This window comes from Corythoichthys intestinalis, chromosome 5 (genome assembly GCF_030265065.1).
Source record: "Corythoichthys intestinalis isolate RoL2023-P3 chromosome 5, ASM3026506v1, whole genome shotgun sequence".
Taxonomy (NCBI): domain Eukaryota; kingdom Metazoa; phylum Chordata; class Actinopteri; order Syngnathiformes; family Syngnathidae; genus Corythoichthys; species Corythoichthys intestinalis.
In genome coordinates, this window is record NC_080399.1 from 2,000,611 (window position 1) to 2,012,589 (window position 11,979).

Below are 11,979 nucleotides of genomic sequence, written 5' to 3' on the forward strand. Positions count from 1 at the left end.
CGAAGAGGCGTAAACTTCCGGGTTTCAAACTGCTACGAGCAACACTATTAAGTCAACAAAACGGCACTCGGTATGTTTAAATATTCGCCTTTTAAACCTTTTAAAATTGATACATGTTTTTTCTGCATTGTTTAAAAACTGTTTTAATCACGTAACTAATATAAAACTGTAGCATTATCACTTTTTAGGACAATTTTTCCACACATTACGGTGACATGCTCGTGCTTAACTCATTCACTGCCGTCAATTACACTTTAACTGGGATTGCATGCATTGAATGATCATGTTTCAGTGCCATAGACGGCGATAGACGTCAAGTAATCAGAGATTCCCACCTCTACTTCGGAGGCTCAGCGCACCTTCCTTACATCACTACATTTCACACAGGAAGTTTAATTGAATCTTAAATGCCATGAAGCACCTTGATTTCTCTTGTTTTTAGTTCTGAGCGTCTGAAGATGGGATCTCCTAAAAAATATTCCGTGGCTCAGAGGTAAACCAGTTTTTTGTTGATTTCTATTCCGTCTTACCTCACTTAAATTTGGTTTTAGCTATACGTTCTCCCTTTCTGTCTTTCTGCAGATCCTGTGAATGCGCGCAAAATTCCAGTCGAGAAGCGGGATCTCCGCTCCCCCCGGTCCACGAGCGTTTGGCTTTCCTCCGTCCGTCCAAGGAACTTTTGGACTTGTACAAGGGGAAGATTGCCCAGTTTGATGGAGAACACGGGCAGGTGCTGAAGACGTTGGAGAAATACAAGAGTATCATCGAGGACCAGGTGAGCTACTTGTGTGCCATATAGGGAAAAACCTCTACCGCGATATAATGCATTTATGAAAACATACAACATACAAAACCCTTTTCACGCACACCTGAACACCGTTTAAATCCTGGGATTTAAAACGGCCAGCCATTATGTGTGAAAACAATTTTTCCGGGTCGACTGACACGGCGATGACGCGGACATTTACCGAGTCGCGTCTTCGTATAATGTTCGGGACTTTCCCGGAATGCGGCTGATGACGTAAATATCATGGCGGGCCAATCGCCATTTCCTGTTTCTTCGCAGTAAGACGAAAAGCGGTAAACATCGCAATTATCAACATGGCCAGTCTTTTGTGGGCATTCACAAATCATTTCTTCTTCATTTTAGGGCATATACAGGTGACTTCCTGTTGATTTTGAGTATTTTCCTATTCATTTGGGGACATTCTTTCTTTTCAGTAACCCAAAATCAACAGGAAGTGACCCGTAAATGCCCCAAAAATAACAGGAAGTGACCTGAAAGTCCCCCAAAAATCAATAGGAAATGAAGTGACATGCCTCAAAATCAACAAGTGACCCGTAAATGTTCCAAAATCAACAGGAAGTGACCCATAAATGCTCCAAAATCAACAGGAAGTGACCGGAAAATGCCCCAAAAATCGATAGGAAATGACATGTGAACACCCAAAAATCAACAGGAACTGACTAGTAAATGCCCCAAAAATCAACAAGAAATGATATGACATTCCCCAAAATTAACAGGAAGTGACCCATAAATGCCCCAAAATCAACAGGAAGTGACCCGTAGATGCCCCTGAATCAACAAGAAGTGACCTGTAAATGCCTCAAAAATCCAACAGGAAGTGACCTGTAATGCCCCAGAATCAACAGGACAGACAGTGACCCGTAAATGCCCCAAAACCAATAGGAAGTGACTTGTTAACACCCTAAAATCAACAGGAAGTGATGCGTAAATGCCCCTGATTCAACAGGAAGTGACACGTAAATGCCCTGAATCAACAGGAAGTGACGCAAAAATGCCCCTGAATCAATAGGAAGTGACCTGTTAACACCCTAAAATCAACAGGAAGTGACCCGTAGATGCCCCTGAATCAACAAGAAGTGACCTGTAAATGCCTCAAAAATCCAACAGGAAGTGACCTGTAATGCCCCAGAATCAACAGGACAGGAAATGACCCGTAAATGCCACAAAAATCAATAGGAAGTGACCTATAGTGACCCAAAAATTAAAAGGAAATGATGTGACATGCCCCAAAATCAACAGGAAGTGACTTGTAAATGGCCCAAAATCAACAGGAAGTGACTTGTAAATGCTCCAAAATCAGTAGGACAGGAAGTGACCTGTAAATGCCCCAAAACCAATAGGAAGTGACCTGTTAACACCCTAAAATCAACAGGAAGTGAAGCGCAAATGTTCCTGAATCAACAGGAAGTGACCCGTAGATGCCCCTGAATCAACAGGAAATGACCTGTAAATGCCTCAAAAAATCAACAGGAAGTGACCTGTAAATGCCTCAAAAAAATCAACAGGAAGTGACCCGTAAATGCCTCAAAAAATCAACAAGAAGTGACCCGTAAATGCCTCAAAAATCAATAGGAAGTGACCTGTAATGCCCCAAAATTAACAGGACAGGAAGTGACCCGTAAATGCCCCTAAATCAACAGGAAGTGGCCCGTAAATGCCCCAAAATCAGCAAGAAATAATGTGACATGCCTACAAATCAACAGGAAGTGATGTGTAAATGCCCCAAAAGGAAGAAGAAGTGACCAAAAATCAACAGGAAATGATGTAACATGCTTGAAAGGGAAGTCTTGCCTGGCATTGGCTGCCACTGACATCCAAATCTGTTAGAAGTGGAGGGGATAGCAGCAAATGTTGTGATATATGTAAATGAGCTCATCCATATCATGATAAGAGACTTTTCCCCCTATGGCTAAGCTAACGTCTGAATTGTTCTTGTTTTTTTCTACCCGGTAACAGCAAAAGCTGATGAGCGACCTGCGCCAGCGCGAAGCCGAAATTACGGAGCTGCAAAACGCGCTGAGTGACATGCAGGTGTACCTGTACCAAGAGAGGGAGCAGTCCTTGCGGCTTCATGCGGAAAATGACAGACTCAAGATCAGGTGGGATTCTTTCAAACAGTAAGCTTTGCTTTTGCAGGTAAAGCCCTTCTGGTCACTTCCTGTTGATTTGAGGGCATTTCAGCTCCGTTCTTATTGATTTTCTGTTGATTTTGGGACATTCCTGTTTATTTTGGGGCGTTTCAGGTCCCTTCCTGTTGGTTTTCTGTCACGTCCTTTTGATTTTGGGACATATGCGGGTCACCTCCGGTTAATTTTGGGGCATTTCAGGTTCGTTTCTGTTGATTTTCAGGTGCTTTCTTATTGATTTTCTGTTGATTTTGGGACATTCTGGGTCACTTCCTGTTTATTTTGGGGCGTTTCAGGTCCTTTCCTGTTGGTTTTCTGTCACTTCCTTTTGATTTTGGGGCATATGCGGGTCACTTCCGGTTCATTTTGGGCATTTCAAGTTCATTCCTGTGGATTTTCATTTCCTTTCTTATTGATTTTCTGTCACTTCCTGTTGATTTTTTGGGGCAATTCAGAGTCACTTCCTGATGATTTGGGGGCGTTTTGGTTCACTTCCTGTTGATTTTGGGGCGATCTGAGTAAGTTAAAATTTCTCTAGAATTTTATGTTCTTTCCTGTTGATTTTCTGTCAATTCTGGATTTTAGGGCATCCCTGGGTCACTTCCTGTTCATTCTGGGGCATTTACGGGTCACTTCCTGTTGATTCGGGGCATTTTTGGGTCACTTCCTGTTGACTCAGGGGCATTTACGCGTCACTTCCTTTTGATTTTACGGGGTTAACAGGTCACTTCCTATCCTATTGATTTTAGGGCATTTACGGGTCACTTCCTATTGATTTTGGGGCATTTACGGGTCACTTCTTGTTGATTTTGGGGCATTTACGGGTCACTTCCTGTTGATTAAGGGGCATTTAGGCGTCACTTCCTGTTGATTTTAGGGCGTTAACAGGTCACTTGCTGTCCTGTTGATTTTGGGGCATTTGTGGGTCACTTCCTGTTGATTTTGGGGCATTAACAGGTCACTTCATGTCCTGTTGATTTTGGGGCATTTACGGGTCACTTCCTGTTGATTTTGGGGCATTTACGGGTCACTTCCTGTTGTTTTTGGGGCATTTATGGGTCACTTCCTGTTGATTTTAGGGTGTTAACAGGTCAATTGCTGTCCTGTTGATTTTGGGGCGTTTGTGGGTCACTTCCTGTTGATTTTGGGGAATTTACGCGTCACTTCCTGTTGATTTTAGGGGGTTAACAGGTCACTTCCTATCCTATTGATCTTAGGGCATTTACGGGTCACTTCCTGTTGATTCAGGGGCATTTACGGGTCACTTCCTGTTGATTAAGGGGCATTTAGGCGTCACTTCCTGTTGATTTTAGGGCGTTAACAGGTCACTTGCTGTCCTGTTGATTTTGGGGCATTCATGGGTCACTTCCTGTTGATTTTAGGGCATTTGCAGGTCACTTCCTGTTGATCAGGGGCATTTTTGGGTCACTTCCTGTTGATTCAGGGGCATTTACGGGTCACTTCCTGTTGATTCAGGGGCATTTACGGGTCACTTCCTGTTGATTTTGGAGCATTTGCGGGTCACTTCCTGTTGGTTTTGGGGCATTTCTGGGTCACTTCCTATTGACCCATTCCTATTACTTCCTGTTTATTTGAAGGGATTTCAGGTTGTTTCCTTTCAATTTTCTGTCCTTTCCTATTGGTTTTGAGGCATTCTGGGTCACTTGCTGGGCATTTTGCCGCCACTTCCTGTTGATTTTGGGGCATTTCGGCGTCACTTCCTATTGATTTCAGGGGCATTTACACATCACTTCCTGTTGATTTTAGGGCATTTACAGGTCACTTCCTGTTGATTTTGGGGCATTTACGGGTCACTTCCCATTGACCCATTCCTATTACTTCCTGTTTATTTGAAGGGATTTCAGGTTGTTTCCTTTCAATTTTCTGTCATTTCCTATTGGTTTTTAGGCATTCTGGGTCACTTGCTGGGCATTTTGCCGCCACTTCCTGTTGATTTTGGGGCATTTCGGCGTCACTTGCTGTTGATATTAGGTCACTTCCTTTTGATTTTGGGGTCACTTACTGTTGACGTAGGCATTTCGAGTGCCCTTCCAGTTTTAAGATCACTTCCTGTTGATTTGTGGGCATTTTGGAGTCGCTTCCTGTCAATGGAATAAATGTATGTTGGTGTCGATGGCATCAACGTCATCCATGTTTTTTTTCATTGACGGGCCATGTTACATATTTGTAAAAGTTGTTTTTGAAAATGTTATTTATTGATTTCATTGTGACTCTTTTAGGCTTCCGTACTTATTCAGTTGTTCTTTTTGCCTTAGAGAGTTGGAGGACAGAAAGAAAATTCAACAGCTTCTGGCGTTTGTGGGTTCCGATGACGGGGAGACCACCTATTTCCATCGGGAGCCTCCTCACAAGGTCCGCTCACTCAATCCCTTCAAAAGTGAAGTGATTGGTTAATAAGTGCGTGTCATTTTCCATATAGGTGATAGTTAAACAGAAGAACCAAGGATCGGGACTGGGACTGGGAGACAATATCCGTCTCAGGCCAACGAGAATGAAACCCACCGTCACCAGTAAAGGTTTGAAAACACTTTTGAACCCCTTAATACCGGTATGTATACGGATGTACAGTAAAAGAAAGTTATAAATTGAATTGAAAAATAAAGAAATAAATCTTACGTTTTACTAATAAATTCAGGTTATTATTCATATTAGAAAGATACATTTTTAAATTCAAGAAATTTCTTGGAAAATGTAAAAAAAAAAAAAAAGAATTGTATATGTATTTAAAAATTATTACATATTTCATACAATAAATTCCACCTTTATTTCTTTAAATTCAGTTCAATTCAATTCAATAAACTTTTATCTATCCCTTGGGAGAGTTCCCTCTGTATTATTTTTAAAAATATATTTTGGGGGAGATTTATTATGAAATATAAATAATAATTATTATTAACATTAATACAAAATTATAAAAATTCAAAATTTAATGATTTTATATTTATTGATTGATAAATTAAATAAGTGTAATTAATGAAAATTATAATTAAAGGAAAAATGTTATTATATAATTATAATTCAATCTAAATGTAATTAAAATGTATCACATTTATGTAAAATTATAAAATTAAAATGATAAAATGTAAAATTATTTTTTTATATTCATTTATAAATTAATTTAATTTTAATTAATTTAATTTAATGATTTAAATTAAAAATTAAAGGAAAAAGAAAATTATTATTTAATATATATAAAATATTGCTATTATTATTACATAATTATTATAATTAAAAACTATAAAATTCATTCATTCTAAAATTAAAATTGTAAAATATTCAATTATAAATTAATTTAAATAAATTTAATAACTAGAATTTTAACATTAGACGGAAAAATAAAATATTATTTAATATAATATAAAGTATTATTTAATATAAATAATTATTGAAATTAAAAACTAAAATTGAAATTGTAAATGTATAAAATTGTATTTATTTTACATTTATTCATTTATAGAATAATTTAAATACATTCAATTAAATGAATTGACATTTAAATATTATAATTTAAATATGTATAAAATATTATTATTAAATATAAATGATCATTATAATTAAAAATGAAAATTTACATAAATTTTACAATTTTGTATCATTTTAATTTGATTAAATTTATATTCATTTATAATTTAACTAGCATTTAATATTAAAAAAATACAATTGAATAAATATAATTCAATTTAATTTTCTAAATATATGATTGTTATTAAATATCAATTGAGCTGTATTTTCCAATTGAATTTTGTATTCTTTTGATGAAACCAAAGTTATTTTGAACACGTCACATGCACGCATGTGTCTGCAGTTGCGGCGGCAGCGGCGGCCGCCAAGGCGGCAAAACTAGCCGAGATGGGAACGGGCGATACGTTGGAAAAATACAAGACGGACAAGCACAGTTTAATGCTACAAGTAAGGTCCTTTTCCATTGACCTTTGGCAAACGATCGTCCGTCCTTAGACACACCTGTTAAGGTCCGTTTGTATTCCTAATCTGCGGTTAAGGTGGAAGCCCTGCAGGCCCAGATGGAGGAACAAACCAGGCTAGCGAGAGAGCAGGTGGAGACCCTCCAGGAGGACCGGCAGATGAGAAAAGACGAAGCGCAGGCGGAAAGGCAGAGATTTGAGAAACACATCGCCACGCTGACGGAAACGTGAGCTGCCATCGTACTTGATATCGGGTCACTTGCTGTTGATATGGGGACATTTTAGGGTCGCTTCCTGTTGTTAACGGTTCACTTCCTGTTGATTGGAAGGGGATTTCAGGGTATTTCCAGTTGAGAATGGGTCACATCCTTTTCATTTTGTGGCATTTCAGGGTCACTTTCTTTTCATAACCGATCACTAGGGTTGGAAATCAATAGGCATGAATTTTGTGGCATTACAGGGTCACTTCCCACTGATATCAGTTCACTTCCTTTTGATTTGGAGGTCACTTCCTGGTTATATTGGGGTCACTTCCTGTTGATTTGGTGGCGTTTCAGGGTCACTTCCTGTTGATATCAGGTCACAAAACCTGTTGGTTTTGGGGTCACTTCCTATTGATTTGGGGGCATTTCAGGGTCATTTTCTTTTGATATCAGGTACTTCCTGTTGATTTTGGGGCATTTTAGGGTCACTTCCTGCTGATATCGGTTCTCTTTCTGTTGATTTGGGTGTCACTTCTTGTTGATATTGGGTACTTCTTGTTGATTTGGGGGCATTTCAGGATATTTCTAATTGGTAATGGGTCACTTCCTTTTGATTTTGTGGATTTCAGGGTCACCTCCTGTTGATATCCTGATATCCTGTTGATTTGGGATTCATTTCTTGTTTTTATCTGGTTACTTCCTGTTGGTATCGGTTCATTTGGGGTCATTATGGGGTCACTTCCTGTTGATTTAGGGGCATTTCCCGGTATTTACGGTTGATAACGGGTCATTTCTTGTTGATCACAATTCACTTCCTGTCAATGGAGCGGCAAATAGGGCCATTGGAAATGAATAGGAGATTTTTTTCATTAGAAATGAAAAGGAGGGTTTTTCCCAAATTTTAGTGGGACTCTACATAAGAAAAATCATATCTCGGTGTGCCTCAACATCCTGAAATTTTTGATATGTCAATGTTTTGATTTGGACAGAAAGTGTATAAATTTCACCACGTTTTTTTGGGCGCCGCCCTTCCGTCCAATACCGTAGACTACAGCGAACGCAGAACCTCCTGTACGAAAGCACCAAAGACTTCCTCAAGCTGAAATTCAATACGAGGATCCAGGAGAAGAAATGGTTGGTGGAGAAGGACCGCCTCCTCGGTCAACTGGACGGTCGCCGCGAACATCCCAAGACGGGGCGGGGGACGCGCCAGCACCACGCCGTCGGCGGAGTCCCGGCAGGGCTCCCGGCTCGCGCCAGCCCGCTGCCTCAGCCCAGAAATAAGGACGAAATCAAGGTACGGAGAAAAAAAATGTCTCTAGCGAGTAAAGTGAAAACATCGCCGGCGTGTATCGTTTTCAGGCCATGCAGGAAGAAGTGACGCAAGCTAAACGGACGGCCGAGATGTACAGGGAGCAATGCGTGGCTTTGGAAACCGAGTTGGCGCAAGCAAGAGAGCAAGGGGAGGCGGGACAGGAAATTTGTAAGGTACGGTTAGACAGCATTGACGGCGCTGGACGTCCAGTCCATTTTGACTGGGAGGGGAGGGGAGGGGCTAAGTGACTAGGGCCAAGTGGTTATTTTTGGTCATTAAAATCATAGCTTCATTCATAATTTTTTTCATTTCGGGTCACTTCCTGTTTATTTTAGTCACTTCCAGTTTGTTTTGGGAAAATTTTGCATCACTTCCTGTTGATTTGGGGGCATTTCTAGGTCACTTCCTGTTCATTTGGGTTACTTTCTGTTGATTTAGCTCATATTTCAGGTCACTTTCTCTTGATTTTGGGTCAGTTCTGGGTCACTTCCTGTTTATTTTAAACTCTTTCTGCTAAGTTTCTATTTCAGGTCACTTCTGGGTCACTTCCTGTTTATTTTGTTTACTTCCTGTTGATTTAGCTTATATTTTATGTCGCTTCCTCTGGATTTTCGGCCAATTTCCTGTTTATTTTGGTCACTTCCAGATTATTTTGGGAGATTCTTGCATCACTTCTTGTTGATTCTTGCTCATTTTTGGGTGATTTTTTGTTGTTGTTGGTGACTTCGTATCAAGCTTCTATTTCAAGTCACTTCTCAGTGACTTCCTGTTTATTTTGGTGACTTCCTGTTGATTAGGCACCTATATCAGGTCACTTCCTGTTGATTTGGGGGCATTTCTAGGTCACTTCCTGTTCATTTTGGTGACTTCCTATTGATTAAACTTCTATTTCAGGTCACTTTGGGATGCTTCCTGTTCATTTGGGTTACTTCCTGTTGATTTATTTCATATATCAGGTCACTTCCTATTGATTTTGGGTCAGTTCTGGCTCACTTCCTGTTTATTTTGGATTCTTCCTGTTAAGTTTCTATTTTAGGTCACTTCCTGGTTATTTTGTTTACTTCCTGTTGATTTTGCTTATATTTCAGGTCGCTTCCTCTGGATTTTTGGCCGATTTCCTGTTTATTTTGGTCACTTCCAGGTTATTTTGGGAAATTTTTGCATCATTTCTTGTTGATTTTTGCTCATTTTTGGGTGATTTTTTTTTTTTTTTTTTTTTTTTTTTTGGTGGTGACTTCGTATCAAGCTTCTATTTCAAGTCACTTCTATTTCAAGTGACTTCCTGTTTATTTTGGCTCATATATTTCGGTGACTTCCTGTTTATTTTGGTGACTTCCTGTTGAGTTAGCTTGTATTTCGGGTCATTTCCTCTTGACTTCAGGTCATTTTGGGCCAATTCTGGGTCGTTTCCTGTTTATTTTAGATTTTTTCTGTTAAGTTTCTACTTCAGGTCACTTTTGGGTAAATTCCTATTGATTTAGCTCATATTTTAGGTCACTTGATTTTGGGTCAGTTCTGGGTCACGTCCTGTTTATTTGGTCAATTTCTCTTCATTTTGGTTCAATTCTGGGTCACTTTCTGTTTATTTTGGATTCTTCCAGTTTTTTGGGGGAAATTTTTGCATCACTTCCTGTTGGTTTTGGGTCATTGTTTTTTTTTTTGTTATTTCTAGGTCACTTCCTGTTCATTTCGATGACTCGCTGTTAAGGCTCGATTTCAGGTCATCTCGTCTTGATTTTGGGCCATTTCTGTATGACATCCTGTTTATTTTGGTCACTTTCTGTTGATTTTGGGACATTTTCACATTCTGTTAATTTCACTTCCTGTCCATTTCTGGGTGACTTCCTGTTGAGTTATCTTACATTTCAAGTCACTTCTGCTTGATTTTGGGTCATTTCAGGTGACTTCCTGTTCATTTCTGGTCACTTCCTGTTGACTTAGGTTTTATTTCATGTCACTTCCTCTTGATTTTGCGGCATTTTTGGGTCCTTTTTTTGTTTGTTTGTTTGTTTGTTGTTGTTTTTTAAACATTGGGTCATTTCCTGTTAATTTTGGTGACTTCCTGTTGATTAAGGTGCGATTTCATGTCATCTTGATTTTGGGTCATTTTTGGCTGACTTCCTGTTTATTTTGGTCACTTACGGTTTGTTTTGGAAAATTTCTGCATCACTTCCTATTAATTTTGGGTCATTTCAGGTGACTTCCTGTTCATTTCTGGTCACTTTCTGTTAACTTAGGTTTTATTTCATGTCACATCCTCTTGATTTTGCGGCATTTTTGGGTCCTTTTTTTTTTTTTTTTTTTAAACATTGGGTCATTTCCTGTTAATTTTGGTGACCTCCTGTTGATTAAGGTGCGATTTCATGTCGTCATCTTGATTTTGGGTCATTTTTGACCGACTTCCTGTTTATTTTGGTCACTTCCTGTTGATTGAGGATCTATTTTAGGTAATGTCTTGATTTTGGGTCATTTCTTGGTCACTTCCTATTTATTTTGGTTACTTGGTCATTCATTTGTCAACTTTATAGCGGTATTGGGGGAGGGGCGGTTAGGTTTATTTCTTTCTTTCTTTTTTAGTGACCAAAAATAGTCACTCGCCCGATAAAGGATTGATTCCCCGTCTAAATATTGTTTGCGACGCGCGCAGGAGCGTACGGAAAAAGCGTCCCAACGTCTCAAGACCATGACTCAGCGTTACGAGGCGTTGGAGAGGAGGCGGACCTTAGAGGTGGAGGGCTTCAAGACCGACCTCAGGCAACTTCGGACAAAACTCAAAGATGTAGAAAAACAACTTGTTCAGGTAAGCCAGCGTGCCAAACATTTGGTCCATTTTCTAGCGTTTCCACACGGAAATCTGTGCGTATTCTCCAGGTGATGCTAAGCGTGGCACCCAATCAGGATTTAGCCATTCTCCAGGAAGTCCGGGAGAGCAATACGAGGACTAAGAAGGTCCAGAGCGACCTCATGACATTGAAGGCCAAGATTTACGGACTGGAAAATGAGCTCAGGTTTTGCTGAAGTTTGTCGCTTTATTTACACGCGTAAATGACTTGGACTAGCTTTAAATTTGTGCTACTCGTACCGTTTGATAGGATATCTTTTTTATTTTTGCTAATAAATGGTTTTTAATCAATAAAGCACCTGCTATTTTTGCTGTTTATTTGCATTTTTATTTTCATTGGTGCCAATAAATGTTTTCAATCAACACACCACCTGCTATCAGTAATGTTTATTAGTACACCTTGATTATTTTGTGCCAGTAAATATTTATAGTCAATCAACCACCTGTTATTTTTACTATTTATTAGAAGATATTTTTTTATGTTGTGCCAATAAATGTTTTTGAACAGTCAAATATTTGTAGTTTACTTGTACGTCTTTGATTTTGTACTAATAAATGTTTTTAATCAATGAACCACTTGCTGTATTGTTGTTTGTTTTTTAATATCTTGTTTATTAATGTACATAATAACCATAAGTGGATTTTAAGGGGGGGCAGTACCTCCTGGTGGCCGAAAAGTGTCATTGCATATATTTGTACAGCAATAAAACTGCAACAACAATGAATGAAATGAACAAAAAA

The 11,979-nt window shown here is 39.1% G+C and overlaps 1 protein-coding gene across 1 annotated transcript; it reads left to right on the forward strand.

Moving 5' to 3' along the window:
- On the forward strand, nucleotides 1-11,763 carry ccdc77 (coiled-coil domain containing 77). Its single transcript, XM_057836910.1, has 12 exons — nucleotides 1-70; nucleotides 443-493; nucleotides 583-775; nucleotides 2,765-2,907; nucleotides 5,211-5,307; nucleotides 5,375-5,471; nucleotides 6,761-6,864; nucleotides 6,957-7,105; nucleotides 8,129-8,378; nucleotides 8,444-8,569; nucleotides 11,044-11,196; nucleotides 11,268-11,763. Exons 2-12 carry the CDS (start codon nucleotides 459-461, stop codon nucleotides 11,412-11,414), a joined length of 1,494 nt encoding a protein of 497 aa, XP_057692893.1. The 5' UTR covers nucleotides 1-70; nucleotides 443-458; the 3' UTR covers nucleotides 11,415-11,763.
- The last annotated feature ends 216 nt before the right edge of the window (nucleotides 11,764-11,979 follow it).

Coding starts and splice junctions, on each gene's coding strand:
- ccdc77 (XM_057836910.1), top strand. CDS start 459: ATGGGATCTCCTAAAAAATATTCCGTGGCTCAGAG. Junction 494..582: donor AAATATTCCGTGGCTCAGAG/GTAAACCAGTTT, acceptor GTCTTTCTGCAG/ATCCTGTGAATGCGCGCAAA. Junction 8,379..8,443: donor GAAATAAGGACGAAATCAAG/GTACGGAGAAAA, acceptor TATCGTTTTCAG/GCCATGCAGGAAGAAGTGAC.